Source organism: Neodiprion virginianus, chromosome 5, assembly GCF_021901495.1.
Source record: "Neodiprion virginianus isolate iyNeoVirg1 chromosome 5, iyNeoVirg1.1, whole genome shotgun sequence".
Taxonomy (NCBI): Eukaryota; Metazoa; Arthropoda; class Insecta; order Hymenoptera; family Diprionidae; genus Neodiprion; species Neodiprion virginianus.
Genome location: NC_060881.1, coordinates 5,330,008 through 5,347,174, shown reverse-complemented (window position 1 = coordinate 5,347,174; position 17,167 = coordinate 5,330,008). Strand labels below are relative to the sequence as shown.

General features: G+C 41.9%; 4 protein-coding genes across 4 annotated transcripts in view; 1 reads left to right on the top strand and 3 right to left on the bottom strand.

Annotated features, from left to right (window-relative positions):
• LOC124304996 (uncharacterized) overlaps positions 1-7,746 on the bottom strand; it is a 52,034-nt gene extending 44,288 nt beyond the window's left edge. The window contains exon 1 of the mRNA XM_046763892.1: positions 7,385-7,746. The gene's annotated coding sequence lies outside the window, so the exon portion shown is untranslated. The remainder of the gene's footprint in view (positions 1-7,384) is intronic.
• On the top strand, positions 1,405-4,380 carry LOC124305000 (probable cytochrome P450 6a13). Its single transcript, XM_046763898.1, has 5 exons — positions 1,405-2,392; positions 2,478-2,699; positions 2,777-3,028; positions 3,126-3,873; positions 3,940-4,380. Exons 1-4 carry the CDS (start codon positions 1,516-1,518, stop codon positions 3,302-3,304), a joined length of 1,530 nt encoding a protein of 509 aa, XP_046619854.1. The 5' UTR covers positions 1,405-1,515; the 3' UTR covers positions 3,305-3,873; positions 3,940-4,380.
• LOC124304759 (meiosis-specific nuclear structural protein 1-like) lies at positions 5,865-7,064 on the bottom strand. Its single transcript, XM_046763373.1, has one exon. It carries the CDS (start codon positions 7,062-7,064, stop codon positions 5,865-5,867), a length of 1,200 nt encoding a protein of 399 aa, XP_046619329.1.
• Positions 7,747-13,629: 5,883 nt separating the features above from the next.
• On the bottom strand, positions 13,630-17,167 carry LOC124305004 (trypsin-3-like). The gene is made up of 7 exons (XM_046763909.1): positions 16,997-17,167; positions 16,447-16,523; positions 15,255-15,346; positions 14,794-14,935; positions 14,475-14,582; positions 14,013-14,153; positions 13,630-13,890 (listed from the first exon to the last, which is right to left on the bottom strand). Exons 1-7 carry the CDS (start codon positions 17,055-17,057, stop codon positions 13,756-13,758), a joined length of 756 nt encoding a protein of 251 aa, XP_046619865.1. The 5' UTR covers positions 17,058-17,167; the 3' UTR covers positions 13,630-13,755.

Sequence of the window (17,167 nt, the reverse complement as noted above, 5' to 3'; positions counted from 1 at the left end):
AAAATAAAAATGGCCAAGCAAGTAAGGTATGACTGAAAATGTAAGGAGGATGTTGGTACTGTAGTTCGTATAAAATTGAATCAAATCAAATTAAGACAAGTGTTGTTAATTAAGATAAGATTAGCCGATCATGTGATATGTAATACAGCCGTATGTATAAAATCAAAGCTAGGTAGTACCTTCGGAAGGTTTAATTCTAGTTCGATCTAACTTACTGAATAAAATAATTCGTGATGATTGTAATAGTCATTAATTACATCATTAAATAGAAATTACATCAAAATGGCCTGAAACAAATCACACTTATTAACGTAAAAATTAGTTACTCGACTCATTCTGGGTACCTCACACCCAACAGCACATTAATATCAGTATCACCCAACAACAAAGCAACTTCTCATCATTACCTCGATGTTTATTTCACAATAGTCAACAGTATCAAGAATCTCAGGGTAAAATTTTTTAGATACAAGGACTTACGACCACTATAGACCAGCCGCGATGCGCTCACCTTCCAAGAGGTGGGCGTAAATCTTACCAAAAACAAGAGCTGATTCGGTGCTACAAATAGTTTGTGGCAGAAAATTCTGAAATAACATGTGGAAATAGTAAGGGATTTCTGATATTCGCATGTATGGCTGATCGGAATTGTGAGTACATGGAAAGTTTAGCAAAAGAATGAAAAAAATTCGGTTATATAATCAGATTCCCCTCTTCTGAGGATATTAACTAAGAGGCAGCCTGTCAAATAAAGACGTCTGCTTTTTAAACTGCGTTTGAAGAGAAAGAGAGAAAAAGAGAGAGAAAATGTTTGGACGTTTCCAAAGATGGCTGATCATACTGTGTAAACGCTGACACGAGGTCACACCTGTCGCGAAGTGCGAGGAGCCAGTGGCAGAAGAGACGATCTTTTTTACCAAATCTACCATCTACCATCTACTCGTCTAAAAATAGTACGGAAAATGTGCTACCGATGTATGACGAATTGTTGGAAATGAATTGCGCGTCAACTGCAACCCACTTATCTTTATTACAGCCGAGTCACGAATTCTCAGATAATAGAAAAAGTTATCTGAGTGCGGTGGCAAGATCTGTCAACCCAAAGTTATCCAAGATTCACAACAAGATAGATGTTGAGCAATGGATAGTTTGTAACTTATTGGGAAAAATAACAAGCACAGAGAAGCATTTCACGGTGAAAAATAATAAGCGTCGAACCGCCTTAATCTAACAATAAGCTAGGTACAGTGTACGTCTAGTCTTAAGATTCATTATACTATACGTGCGTCGACGCGCCAAGATACAGCTACGTTGTATTACGTCACGAGTTTCGAAGGCTACATAGTCGGCATGACTGTGCACAAAATCTCCGCTGTCTTATATCGCCGGACTCCGCCCAGCGAAAGCAGTTTGATGTTCCTTGGCGCAGAGAGCACTGGAAGCAGTTCGTTTGGCAGATCGTGACGAAGTAGCAGAGAGCTCGATTCATAAAGTGATATTCGGAACCGGGCAACAATGTTTTTCCAAATCGCAATTAACCTGGGGCTAGTGTTGGTCGGTGTGGCTGCGGTTGTTTACATGTTAATTCGCCGGCAGTTTACTTACTGGGAAAGAAAGGGGGTGCCGTATATAAAGCTGGAAAGCTATTTGGGCACCTATGCCGACGTTATAAACAAGAAGAAGTCGGTGCCTGAAATGCTGAAAGAACTTTTCGGCAAGTTAAAAGGAGAGAGATTCGGCGGTGTATGGGAAATCCTTTCGCCGAGATTATTCCTCGTCGATCCGGACGTACTTCGGGACATTATGGTGAAGAATTTCGACTCCTGGACCAGTCGCGGGATGACCTTCAATCCGGAAGTGGATCCGCTCTCCCAGCACGTAGCCATGCTCGATGGGAAGATGTGGAAGGGAGTGAGAACGAAGCTCACCCCCACCTTCACCTCGGCGAGACTGAAGCACATGCATTACCTTCTTTTGGAGTGCGCAAAGGACTTGGAGAAGTACCTTGACTCGCTGGCTCAGAAAAATGAGCCCATCGAAGCCAGGGAAGTTAGCGCCAAGTTCACCACGGACGTTATTGGATCCTGTGTATTTGGGATCCAAATGAACTCGTTGAGCGACGAAGATGCAGCCTTCCGTAAGATGGGAAGGAAGATCACTGACAGCTCTTCATTCTGGAGCCGATTCACGCTTCTGGTTCAAGCCAGTTCTCCGTGGTTGTTCAAGAAATTGAAGCTCTCCCTGACATCGCCGGACGTCGAAGAGTTCTTCCTCAGAATCACGAGGGAAGCCTTCGAATACCGAGAGAAGAACAACGTGCAGAGGCACGACTTCATAGACCTTCTGAGGAACCTCAAAAACACCGACCAGAAACTGGGCGAGGATGACGTAGGTATGTCGAGGTTCGGGTTACTACTCTGCATTTCCTTCACCCATGAGTCTCGGCAGCACCCTGACTCCTTCGCGTTTGCTTACAGTGTTCGATGACAAACTCCTGACCGCCCAAGCGTACGTCTTTTTTGGAGCCGGTTTTGAGACGAGCTCAACGACGATCGGGTACGCCCTTCACGAGCTGGCTGTTCATCAAGATATTCAAGAACGTCTTCGGAAGGAACTGCGTGAAATGCAAGCCGCTAACAAGGGAGAAATCACCTGGGATGGTTTGCAGGGCATGAAATACTTGGACAAAGTGTTTCAAGGTAGGATCGAATTTACAAATCTGCAAGAATGACGATCCAGGATAAGCACTAGTATCAAAGCGTTATCACTCTTTCAGAAACACTAAGGAAATATCCAGTCATTCCGCAAATCGAACGAGTCTCAGTTAAGCCCTACCAACTCCCCGGAACAAACGTGGTGCTACCAGCAGGATCAAAGTGCCTCATCCCCATCTACGCCTTCCACCACAACCCGGAATTTTTCCCCGACCCGGAGAAATTCGACCCGGAGAGATTCACCGAAGAAGCCAAGGCTGAACGACGTCCCTACACTTTTATACCCTTCGGTGGTGGACCCAGAAATTGCATAGGTCAGTCACTTCTTTCGTGATTTCTCCTGCGCGGATTACACGACTCGAAAATCCATCTCGCAGGATCAATGGTTTTGATAACCCTATTTTCTTGCAGGTTCTCGGTTTGCCGAGCAACAGTCGAAAATCGGTATCGTCAAGGTGCTTGACAAGTTCAAGCTTTCTCTGTGCGACAAGTCGCAAAATCCACTCCGGTACAAACTTGGCGCACGATTCCTCTATCCGGAACGCGGAGTTTGGATCAAAGTAACTCACCTTGGTGCAAACGATAAGTGAAGTCATCAGTTGTTGGACTACCCCGTATAACCCAGTCAAAAGTTCTGCTTTACAGTATTGGAATCGTAGTGAATGTTATTTAGTGTAAAATCGTGAACCCGAGACGGACGAACTCATTCAAAACTAAATTCTGTTTTTGATAAATTTTATATATTTGGGTACGCAAAGTTTTGGGAACAGATGTGCGATGTGAAATATAATTTTTATACCACAATTTTTATGCACAAAATGTTTTAAAATGACGTTACCTTGAACGATCATTAACACGGTAAAGCGATTGAAGCAAATCTTGACTTGTCACTATCGTCTTCAACCAGAGGAGTAGACATACTTATTGCCACATTCAGTTAGTAGCAATAAAACTTGTTTACTATTTTCTATTTGAGGAGAGGAATAAAAATGTAGTCAGACATTCAAAAACTATTTGTTGAAAATATATTCTTAGTATTGTTTACATCAAGTTTTGTACAAGGAAATAGAATGTGGCTAGTTCCTTGAAACAAAATTAATTTACAATAAGAAAATGATTTGTGTTGTTTCTGTGTGACCGTGAGAAATATTACGTGCAGGTTTCTTGGCGAGAACGTATTTGAACACTCAGTCATTAGTGTGACCGTGAGAAATATTACGTGCAGGTTTCTTGGCGAGAACGTATTTGAACACTCAGTCATTCGATATTAACTCATGACACAAACGACAAGATTTTTTAATCTGATATATTCTTCGATACTGAACTTAATTCAGATTGTCCAATATCTTTGTCAATTTATTTCGTGCCGACTACAATGGGTAAACAATCATAATTGCATTGATATCAAGTGTACGAGAAAACTTATTCGTATCTGCTAACTCATACGAGAATAAATCTGATAAGATATTACAGATTACGATAATCATGACAAGAACAAAATTAAACGATTTATGCGCGCGAATATATCCATAATTATATAAATAATCGAACGACTCCAAGAGTATGAAAGATGTCGGCATTTTCCTTGAAAATCTAAGCGTTCACTGTCACCATCATCTGGCAGAAACCAAACTGTAATACGTAATAAAAAAAAAAGTATTAATCATTCGTGTGAGCATTCTTGACACCTAAGTGAAAATAAATACGAAGGTGTCGGTTCAGGGATGTTTCAAACGTTCTTCAATTTCGCATTAACCGTTTCGCGTAAATAAATTCACTAGAGAAGACAGATGACAACGGAATTTAAGCACGTTCAACAAAAAGTTGGACTTCCAACTGTTACCGCGCAATTGCGTTTATCTTGAAATCGTCTACCTCGTAACCTCTAACGCGTCAGACACAGAACTTGATTCACTACACGCGATTAGATTACTTTTCTCCGTCGTTGCATTAACGTCGTCGATATATAAGCAACGGTAATCCGACGTTGACGTATGAAGATGGCCCCTCCGATCGAATCAATACATCAGGATAATGGTTGAACAATCCTAACGCGGGGTATCAATTAATCTATTACAACAAATGGTGGTAGTTTGTCAATCTGTTATAAGCTCTTATATATCCAACGACTTTCTCTGGTTGCAGGGAAACAAACAAACTTGGCAAGTTTCATCACGAGAATGACGTACATTAGCACTTTGTAGATCGATCGCGGTGGTCATCAGGAAGACCGAGCAGCTCTGCAAACGAGCTGAAACTAATTGCGACCTAGGAGTGATAAAATCTCTGAGAGTCCTTGAAGGGGCTCGTCGGTTGTAATCGTCGTTACGTCGTTACTCGCACCTGTTGACAAGTGCGACGGGTGGGAAGCGTGTCGACTGTCGAGCGAATTGCTCACATCCTGGGTTATAAGTATCGCAGGCATCCTGAGTTCGTGTTCGGTAATTGACAGCCAAAGAGGTATAACAGAAACGAGAACGTCATTGTAAATTCCAATCGTCTCCGAAGCTACATGCCCGTACATCGATCAATCAGCGAGGTTAAACTGCAGATAAGGAAAAGGTACCGGCACTTTGAAAATCAATAAACGAGATGACATCGGTGACATTTTATCAATCTCGAGTGGTTTATTGACAATATTGTTAATCGCCGCGAGTAACTGGTGCGATATGTAAATGGCGCAGATTCGACGCCCACAAACGTGGCTACCTAATGCCTGTCGCAAACGAGGATGCGGCAGTGTGAAATTTAAATCAATTTGTCCGGTCGATCGGGGGAGAGGCTGATCGGACGGACGATACATCCGTAATAGTTTCCAGACTGGTTATTCGTTGTCCGTATCGAGCTCGCGAGAGGAGGTTTGTACGCACACAAAACCACTTGCGTAACTCATCCGACGATTTCTCATCGGGGCTGTTGTAGCCTCGGGCATTTAGGCCCTGCACGCAGCCTTCGTCCGGCTCTCCACGCCTTACTGAGATATGTTATTAATTACTACTGGTGCAATCGACACTCCAACCAAGCCGTGGAATGTAATTAAAACACACAGCCGTTGACCCGTCGCTTTTCCGATCCCTTGCCTCCCACGTTCCAGGGAAAAAAAAAACAACAATAAGCTTAAAAAATAACAATATCAGATCTTCAATCAGCTCAAGCATCAGGCTTTTCTCCATCTTTTGGGGCGGCGTCAATGATCGCGGCAACGACGGCGCGCTCGTCCGAGCTCAAAGCTCCGTCGGCAATAAACTCGGCAACGTTACCGGCGTGACGAATAAGCAGCCTCCTCCGCATCTCCTTGACTCCTTTTTCAATAGCAGCATTTCGCATCCTCTCGAGCCGAAGCTCTTCCTGAAGTCTGACCACCTCACGAGCTCGTTTGGCCCTACGCTCCTCGATAACGAGCTCAAGACCGCGCCGGTACTCGATCTGCATCCGCCTCCTGGCCTCAACGGTTAGTCTCTGAACCCTGGCGTCCTCCATTACGCGGCGCATAACAGCAGCGGCGAATTCCTCCTCCTCAATCGCGTGTCGCAACCTCCGTTCTTCGACGAGTATCCTGTGCCGTTCGAGCTCGGCCGCAGCCTCCTCTCTGACCCTCTTGCGCCTTTGTTTTTCCTCGCGGAGTCTCGCCTCCTCCAGGAGCCACCGTTCCTCGGCAACAATATCAGCCAGGAGCTCTTGACGCTCCAACTTTCGATCCCGCGCCTCTAAGAGGCTCTTCGCAACGGCCTCAATCACCGCTGCTCGCGCGAGCTCGCGCTCATTTCTAGCCAAGCGCAATGCCTCGGTCCTCCTCTCTACCTCCGCTGCGTACTCGAGCTCTCTGCGTCGTTCCATCGCCGCGGCCTCCGCCTCCTGACTGCGTCGTATTTCCCTGACTTCGGTGAAGACGCGGAGCTCGCGCGCTGTTCTCTCGGCGAGCTCGAGCTTCGCCGCCGTTTTATCCGCCTCACGAGCCTCCTCCACGGCTCGCGAAACCTCAGCGAGTATCCGGCTCTCCCGCAGCTCGAGCTCGTAGCTCGCGACCCTCTTTCGCTCCCTCGCCTCTGCCGCCTCGCGTAGCTCAATACCGTAGCCGATCCTCGCCGATTTATCGATCCGTGCCGCTGTCTCTGACGCCCTCGCCGCCTCCTCGGCTAACCGCCGCAGCGCCTCGCCTTGAGCTCGGTCTCGAGCTCGTTCACCGAGTCGCTCAGCCTCCGCCTCGCGCAGTTGAGCTCGCAACTCCTTCGCCACGTACGCCTCGCGCAGCGCCGCCTCCAACTGCCTCAGATCCTTGGTGGAATCGCGAATATCCCCGATCCGCGCGTAACGCTTTGCGCCTTTTTCGTTTTTGTTTATACTCTCCATTTCGATCAACGCATGCTCTACTCCGCCTGTGTACAGAGTCCGGTTATATTTTTGATACCGTCAGCCTGCAACAGAAGATATGAGAGAGCAGGAAACGAAAAAAAAGAAAAATAAACAAAAATAAACAAAAATCATCAAAAAATGTTTCTGTTATTCGGATGAAGAAGAAAACTGAATTTTCCAAACATTCGCGGTACATTGGAATGGGGGATATTGAACGCGCCGCTCGAAAATCAACCGAACTCTGTACACGCCGATGTTGTACGTTGCGTATAAAAAAAAAAAGAACAAATATCGATGATTCGTTGACAGCGTCTTACCTAGGTATACAGCCTTCAAACCGCGACGGCGTGGTGATAAATAATCCCTTATACGCACTGACGGAACATCGTAAATATGGCTTATCAACAAGAAGATAGAAAAAAAATAGATAAAAAAAAAAAAAAAACACGTACACTCGCCACACGCACAGATATTGTTATCGAATCAAAGAACAGAACTTGCGCAGTCCGTTACGCGAAGAGAGATAGATGATTATTTTTGAATTTCGGAAGCGCGCGATTCGAGGAGCGATATTCGAAGCACGATACGAGCCGCGAAATTTCAAAAAATGCGAATTTCACAACCGCATGACAGACACGCAACGCTTCTCTTCCCGCTTCGAGCCGCACGGCGCAAAGCCAATGTTTACTCGGCAACGGATCAGATCGTACTAACCGGCTCGCCATCCTGTGGGCTTGGTATGGGGAAACACCGTAGTCGCTTTGAACTGATCCCGCCGCTGGGTTCAGGTTCCTCGACGAGCCACCAGGTAGACGCCTTTACCGCACGCATAATGTACCTGGGGTTACAGTCGAGACGGGCCTCTGGGGAGGAGCGAGAGAGAGAGAGAGACAGAGAGCCAAGGTACCAAATACGACGATTTTTGTCCCTTCCTTTGAGCAAAGCCGAAAAAGCTCGAAAATAGCTCGGAAAGGCTTTTTGTCAGATGTTTTGTAAAATCCCCGAGCCAAGTTTTGATTTTTGATCCAACCTTTTTATCCAAAAAATTTCCTATTCATATTTTTAACATCATTTTGTAGTGTATATTTTTTTTTCCAACATTTTTTTCTCGCACTTAAAAAGTGCGTGAAATATTAACGATTTTTATATAGAAGGAAGACATAAATTTTCAAATTTTTCTATACAATACTTGTTTGTAGTCAAGATTTGCTGATTTTTGAGAAATATCACCGTTATTACATGTTCCTTTTACAGTTTAGACGTGACGCGAATACGTCGCGAGTCGTTTATCAAAATCGACGAATTCATTCAACCGATAAATAAATCCCTAATGTATGGAAAGTGCCGAATCGATTTCATTTCCGTCAAGCAGCAGAAGCTAACATGGACACTTAACTGTCGATTACCATTACCCGTAATAAAGATAACGTATCGTCTAATGGCCTCTGGCAAACGGGAAAAAAATCGTTAAAAGGTAAAAAATAAAACGTCAACCGGCTCAAATAACCGTGATACATTCGATACACCTGCGGAGATCGATTTCGTAATATTGTTTGATACACTTGTAACAAGCGGTTGCTCAAGCTCGCTCACTGGGTGCGATCAAGTATCAGAACGCGATAAAAAGAAAAAAAAATAAAATAAAATAAAACGTACTAAAAATATAGGGGAGTATCAATTACCGTATTGAAATTTTACAATTTTTTCCACGCTTCGCTGTTGCGCGTTATAAAAAAATATTGATTTCTCCTAAAAATTACGGTTACAGAGCAAGAAATGAAAAGAGAGAAATTGTCAATGTTGGAATTAATACCCGGTCGTTAAGCGTATCAAGCAATAATTTTCGGTTCTTTTTTGAAAAGTTTAGGTACATAAGCATGAATTCAACAATACTCGTTGCGCTGTTATAACAAGCCGTTATTATCAATGAAGTTTGAAACAATGATAAAAAAAAAAAAAAACACTTTAGCCCCGACCCTTGAAAATATTTTTTGTAATTATTTCATTGAAAGTTTTTCTCAGTTTCGTTCCGTTCAACCGTTGCGCAAAATAACGATTAATAGCAATAACAATAATTCATGCACATAAGCCGTTCTAATAATCGGATTGTCGTGTATTGCCCCCGAGGGTGTAATTGTAAACAATATAAATCATCCAAACTAGGCCTGGAACTACGAAACGCTGGTCGGTTCATCGAAGAACAACGCTTAGCCGACATCGATTACTGCCAGTATACATAATGCAGGTGGTACGTATAACCGGCAGCCTGGCTGATTGTTGAGAAAATACGCAACCTCACACCCGGTTATATATCGGGGTATCAATATTAAAGCATCGCTACTCGTAACGTACACTGTGCATCATAAAAGGCTTCGCATGTACGGATCGATTCCTTTCAGTCTTGCCTCTATTTTTCCACGCCCCCTCTCTCCGCCTGCGGGGGGTGGGGAAAAAAAAAGGGAAGGAGGGCCAGGGCATCGGAGCCCTCGAAAGGTGAAGGGCTTATTTTTCAGGCCGAAATTCGGGGCCCACGGGAGACTCCCGATGGGCCGGCCGTGAGCTCCGTAATAATTCATCGGCTCGGGTCTCTGAACCTTGTTCCTAATTCATACGGCACATCCCCTTGCCATTATTCCCGCAGTCTAGCTTTCGCATTGTTGGTCTGTGTAATCTAGGAATATAGGTTTCAGTCCGCTTCTAATTGGCCCTTTCCATTTGTCCTTGAATTCACTTTACGCGTATCGAAACATCCAGTCTTCTCTTTTTCTTCATTTTTCGAAACTGGAGCGTTATTTTATTTTTTTCACCCGTTCCGTTAACCTCAGATACGAAGATCAAGGATTACGTACACCTTGACTAATCGAATCAAAACACCCTTTTTTACACCTGCAGGAGGGTGAAATTCGGAATAGTCGAAAAAAATTTCAACACTCAGCGACATGTTGACAAAATTATTCGGGTTTTTTTTTATGCATATATTTTTAACCACACGATAATCCAGTTTTTTTTTCTGTATTCTTTTTTTTTTTTTTACTTTGTCGTTACGCTCGGCGATTTTCAATGTTCAATTTTAAAACCAAATGGCAGATTTACTTGGACAAAAAACCGATGACGTTAGGGCGCAAAAAGTAAAATGGAACTTGAGACCAATTTAAAATAATTCTTTTAGAATAATTTCTATTGTAATTTTAATTTAAGTTAAATTTTTGATACTCGAGCGGTTTCGGTGTAAAGATGATAAAAATTGTTAGGTAGTTTTAAATTCGAAACAGCGTATACTTATCGAAATCTCTTCGCCAAGTATCGCGAATATTATTTTCGTACTTTCTATACCTCGTGCAGACGATCGAAAATAATTACGAGCAAACTATTTTGCATAGATGACGATCTCCCGTGCGCCTATTGTACGCGAAACATTCGCAGCAGCCTTTCTCCAATTTACTAAAGTGCCTGTAAACTGGTGCACCTGCAGCAATCTATGTAGTAACGATGATGTTTGCAGACACGGCCACTGTACTTTTTCAATGGACATTCGCGTAACTTTGCAAACTTTAGTGAAACCAGTGACCCGGATATTTCGCTCCGTTTATTCGCGCTCGGATCGTTATTGCACGTATGCTAAATTATACATGGAGAAATATCGATAAAACTGCCGTCAAAGAAGAGTGAAAGAGTTAATGAAAATAAAAAAAAAAAAACGAGTTATAAACGAAAGAATACGAGAAAAGATGCGCCAACACTTTCCGTAGAAGTACAATATATCACTTTCAACGATGCTTAAATTGCAGAAATGTAACGCAAAAGTGGAAAAATCCAGGGAAACACGTCAAGAATGTATAGCGAAGATTATATAAATAAATTACAGAACGAAATTCAACGTGGAGTTTGCACACTGGGGAGAAATGTTGTATTTTATTTTCAGAATTCTTTAGCACATGGTTTTACCGCGGTGGAGAATTATTGGAATAAGGATTTGAACATTTTATATTCACTATCCCGCTGCAGCCGCTGGCTCACCGATGTTTACCCTGAGAATTTGTTTACCATTAATCATTTCAAGGATGCAGATTTTCATCAGCTAGTAAAATAATTCGAAGCGACGTAGTTGTATACTATTTTTCACATTAAACTGCGAAATTATTGTTTATAAAGAACAATGAATTTTTTTCTTCAATTTAAACGAGACAAATTATTTAGCTAAATATTGTAATAATTCTTAGCGAAAAAGAAGCACAAGAATTTTTTATCGTAATACGTAAATTGAGTATAAACAAAGAAAGAGAAGTAAAGAAAAAAAAAAATTACAGCAGACTTGATTCGTCGTGATTTCTCGTGACAAAACTCTCGGATATTTATTTGTTTTCGGAAAGAAATTTGTTCAACAACGTAAAATCGATCGGATGCAACTAGCATTATTAACTAGTCGTATTATCTCCGGTACTCCGGGCGATGCTAAATGTGTTGATTGTTCCGTGGCTAACGCATTTTCATTGTTCCAAAGCAATTTCATTCGAGTGTAAAAAAAGGGCGGACTGTGCGGTGACACGGAAATAATTTCTCGAAATATAGATCGGAGCCTAAGTTAGTGGTTCAAACTCGATCTTGAACTCATTTTTCGTTTAATTTTCTACCCCTGAAACAGCTTTTCGGTTTCTTCGCTTCGTCACTCTTATTTTACTCGCATAATCTCGTTTAATCGTCCCGGAATCTAATCATTCGATTTCCAATCTTATCGCGGTAATTCGACGCGTCACAATTGTATATTATAACATGCCTGATTTCTAACGCTGGATGAATTTTCGTAGATCCATACGTGTATGTTATATTCGCAGTCATTTTGCGTTCTGTACAATATTATTGATATGAAAGGAATGAATTTTTTTTTTTAATATTTTGCGGCTATAGGAAAAAAAAATGAAAACGAGTGTGGTTATTAAATATCGCTTCATGCCCAGGCACAGGATTTTTTTGCCCGTCGTAATTCTCGTAAAAATTTTATACCTTTACATTCCTCGTTATTATTTTTTTTTTTTTTTTTCTTCTGTGATAAGGCGACGCTGCAACTCTTGATCGTTAACCCGAAGATTTCTCGAGACCGTCTTCTATTGCCGGATATTTTACGCGGTAGATATGCAGCGGGTCATATAAGATCGGATAGTTAAAGGAATGCGTAATATAAATCTGCTTTTTGCCGTAAAGCTTATCTCGAAAATGTCGATAACTCCGTTGACGCCACTTCTGTATACCGTCGATCGAAACCTTGGTTGATGGCTAGCAATTTTATCACTATAATTCTCGAAGAGTATATTTCTGGGCATCGTCGACGCGGATAATTTACGACCGCAGTAAAAGAAACCCGCAGTCATTATTCCTATGTAGTCGGTTCAGAGATTAAGTGTAGCTAGTCTATGAACTTCGGACTAAACAATCGATCTGAAAACCCCTGCGGGGCATAATTCGCGATTTAACGAGTGTTGCGTAACTTTCATGCGAAAAAATTATATGTTCGTCGTACACGAATGAAGAATTAACGAGATTCACAAACGGCGTATTTATTCATTCGCCGAAAATCAATACAGCGGTTGTATTCATTTTATTCAGCGAGGAAACGAGGATGTTTCCAGAAGCTCGAAATCTCACTCCAGATACGGAAATTCAATAAGTGTTCAAGGAATTCACCCCTACTGTGATAGGAGAGAAATTTATTGCTCGGAATCTTGACGGGCAATATTATCGTTCCGTTTAAACGAGGAGAACGGAGGAGAGAATTTATTTATAAAAGCTCGCAGCCCTCGATGATATCCCAGTAATTACGGTAAGAACGAATTTCAAGACGCGATGCGGAGCTTTCACTCTCTTCTTTCGTCCTTTTTTTCTTCGCCTAATTCAAACGACGATTAAGCTCGTCTCAAAAACTCACCAAAATCCGCGAATCGGTCTGATTTTTGGTTAAATTTTTCACGCTTCTCCGACGAATCGAAATCGATGTGAAAGGTCCTCGTCGTTGTTTCCAACTAATCTATATTTATTACGTGTTTGTGAGAGGGGAAAAAAACGCTCGGGGATGATCACGACGTTGACGAATTGCTCGACGACGTTGCTCGCAAGACGGGATAGCAATTTAAAATATCACTCCCTCGACTCTGCCGTGTGACAGAGAGGTAATGGGGTTTCAAATTTCTACCTCCTGTGTTTCCATCATCTTACGTACGTTGCCACACATATGTTTCATGCTCGAGCGAGAAACGAAGAATTCAGGCGAGAGAACTCCGTCGGCGTTTTGACACTCGTTTCTCGTATTATAGTGATACGAAGGGCACGAGTCTGCAAATAAAAAGCGTTCTCCAAATGACAAAAAAGTACACCCTCAGGGGTTCGCCCAAAGCAAGACGGATTTATCTTCTACATCCGAAAAGTATACACATTTCCCAGACGATTTTGCAACTTCACTCGCGCTTCGTCTCTTGGTTTTAGATTTAGAAAGCGAAACTTTCACCGTTTGACAGGAATTTCTCCCTCGGAACTTTTGGGGAAGACAGAAAAAATGGAAAAACCAATAGTGTGAAAATGGTTCGAGTTTTATTATGACAGAATTAATATTAGAAAAGTGTTACATAATGTCAAGCACTGATATCGGTATAAATCAGACTTCGGGAATAAATTAATCTTGTTGTAAGATTTCGGATTTTTATGCTAGATTGTTTTCCTCAATCCAATCGCGGTAATGAGCCACTCGAGTGTAAACGTCAGGGAATCCGGAAGTCGACCAAGACTTGAGTCCGATCAATTTTGAGTCCTGAACCAAAGGAGAGCCGTCGTTGCCCTTCGAAAATGAAACTTCGATTAGTTCGAATATCGATGTTGTTTTTTCAAAACAATTTTGCCCTGTTCTCACATCGTCCACCGATATTTATATCAAGTGGAATGAGTAAAGTGTAGACTCACGTCCTCGTCATTTTCTGAGACGTCGGTTGTTGCGCAGATGTAATCATCGTTTACCGACACGCCAAGAGATGCGTAAGACCGTCGACATTCGTTGACGCCGTTTATGACTCGCCTGATTTTCTTCAGCGTGCTAGAAATACTCTATAAAAATTAAAAAATAATCATGCGATTGTCAAGGAAATGGAGAATTTTTTAATTGCAAAAGAAAAAAATCTCGCTCGATTTCGGGATTACAACTGATTCGGAAAATCGTTTTTAAGCTCTGAAATTCTGTCAGAAGACTTGTGATTTTTTAATAAATTCCAATTGTGTTGCAAGTTTTCAGAGTATTTTACAAGATTTCAGGTAATTAGAGAAAATTCCATTAGCTAGCTTAGACTGGAATGATTTTAAAAAATGCATCGTGAATAGAATTTTACGTTGACCGAGCGGAAACGACGTATCTGCAAAAGCAGTCCTTACCCATCCAGATGCTACAGCACTTGAGCCTTCCTGACCAATTTCCGTCTCATGTATCTCAGGAATTGGAATTGGACGAACGGCTGTATTGTATCTCAGATAACGGGCCAACTGAAATGCAGGAATTGTTTCTTCGATTACTTAACGATGAATCGATAATAGAGAGAAATTAATTTTGATGCTAGAGTGTGATTCAAACGTGAAGACAAACTTTTACAATAAAAGTTCGTTATCAAACTAAGGTTTTCCACAATTTTTACACATGCAAAGTATGAAGTATTCGTGAAAATGGCATCGAAAATAGTGGAAGAAAAACTTTTACCTTGAGCATGGCGATGTCGTTGTGCCGATCGCGATCATCCGGGACGAAATTTTCATGACTGATTACGTTTGTGAGAGAGTAAAAAGTCCCGGCATTCAAACCATCCGTGCCAACGACGACGGTTAGATCATCCGCTTCGTATCTGCAATTCGACGTTCAAGTTCAAAGGTGACCGTCCTAAAACTAGCAGATCCGATAACGCAAGATAACAACTTTCGTAACTCAACTCAAAGCTGGGATCAGCGTTACAAAGAGTCGAGAGGGAAAATTGTCCGCGGGCCAAAAAGCGGCGAATTATTTCGATAGACGGCTGCCGAGTGACGAGGATTATCGGATGAAAGGATTCGAAAACGCGCGTTAGTCTCGAGAGAGAGTTTCGGGTACTCGTATTGACGTTTCATTCCAATTTAAAGATAATATGGATAATAGTATTAGAGCTATCAGGATGTACTTTGTCTCACCCGTTTACGCAGCTGGCGGTCGTTAGGATATAGAGAAAGTTGAGAACGGCTCCACTGCAGATTAAACTACCATCAGCTCTTCGAATTTGAGTCTAGACAGGGAACCCTTCGATTAAATTGATTAAATTCCGAATTAGGTTTTCTGTTAATTTCCAAGAACCAACCCCGTTTATGGCGTACTCGTGTAACCTGTAATCCTGTCGCGTTGCGAGTGTGACTTTAATTCTTCAAGCCTTGAGTGACTTTCGTAGCCTTTGGTTACCTCGGAATTGTAACGATTTAAAAATATCTCCGACTAAAACCGAAACGAATGCTCGGGTGAAATTAACCCCATTTTTACGTCACGTGGTGTCCGTCTTCGTAAATGTACAGCTTCCTTCCCGGAAACGAGTTTTCACACTGCGAAACCATCGTCGGAGCACCGCGTGTGAAATTGCCTTTCCTGACACATGTGCCTTTTATTTTCTTTCTCTTTTTGAAGAATTCAACTTCGAGAACGAATCGAGTGAACTATTAATTTGAAGATTCCGTTTCGCGTGATCAAATCAGGGATGTGTAAAAGATCAACTATGTTAGGTATCTTCAACGATATAATTACATAGATCCAGCCAACCTGTCGTCGTAATGGATAACATCTGTTGATCTGCTCTGCCGGTAATAAAACATAAGCGAATAATTGTTGAAAAAACAATTCGAGACATTAAAACGACAGATATTCAGTGAAACGAATACAAATCAAAGTGAGAGGCTATTTAAAAGGGAATAAAGAAAAGCGCGAGAAACAATTTTAATGAAAAAGAAATACGATTTATATTTACAATTTCAATCTGTTTCATCTGTTTATCGATAATTTATGTACTTTGCGAGCGAATGATCGAATGGACGACCGAATGAATTCATAATACCTTTTTCGGATGTTGCTATAAATTTATATACCTAACAAAAATAAAAGGAATATTCGCAATCTTCACATTCTGTAACATAAAATCTTCTTTCTTTTTTTGAATTTATTTCCAAGATTCAACCACATATTATTTACAGAATAAAAACTGTATCGAGAACTTTTTCCTTACGAAAGTTACCGCAAGGTTGAGAGGTTCTGAGTTGTGGGCGGAACTTCGTGAGCCAAGACTCGGGTTGGTACTTGATGAAATATATTGGCCGAAATGAATTAGCTAGTTGTTATACTCACGATGTACGGCGTTTCTGTAATTTCTAGAGACACACGAGCCACTCGTCGGTCATTGGCTTCGAGGTTCGACGACTTGGCTAGAAACCGAGTTAACGTCGCTGAATACAATTGCTCAGAATTGACGAATTACTTGCGTTGTTCGGTCAGTTCGATATTTCTCGAAATGTACTCTGTATCAGGATATTTTTTTTTTTTTTTTTCAAGACGATTATGTTCGATTGATTTCTGCAAAACGTCATCTCCGAATTGACTCTTGACACTAATTCGACATCCGGCGGCGGACGGAGGCGACGTTCAAACGAGATATTCGACCAATTGCTCGGACTTTAGATTTTACGACCAGAACAAAGCGTCACGTCTCTGCCAAAGCTCTGCTACGTGAGGGTGAGCAATTCTTTATGCCTCCTAAACTCGGGGCGATAAAGACGGCGGGTATAATCCTGGTAAAAAGCACGTGCTCGAGTTTTGAATGCCCTATTGCTTTTTTTTTCATTTTATTTTTTTTATTGTTTTTTTGACTGCCGTGATTTACGAATCGTGCAACACGTACCTTCGACGAGTGAAACCAAGATCAGGACGAAGGTGACAGCGGATATCGGCGACGACTTCATAATGTTTCGGCGAATACTGCGAGAATCTGACGATTTTATTTCCAATCGCAAATTTCGTGAGCCGTTAAACCCGTCACGTGTTCTTGTTTTTCGTCACTGTTCTGGACTCC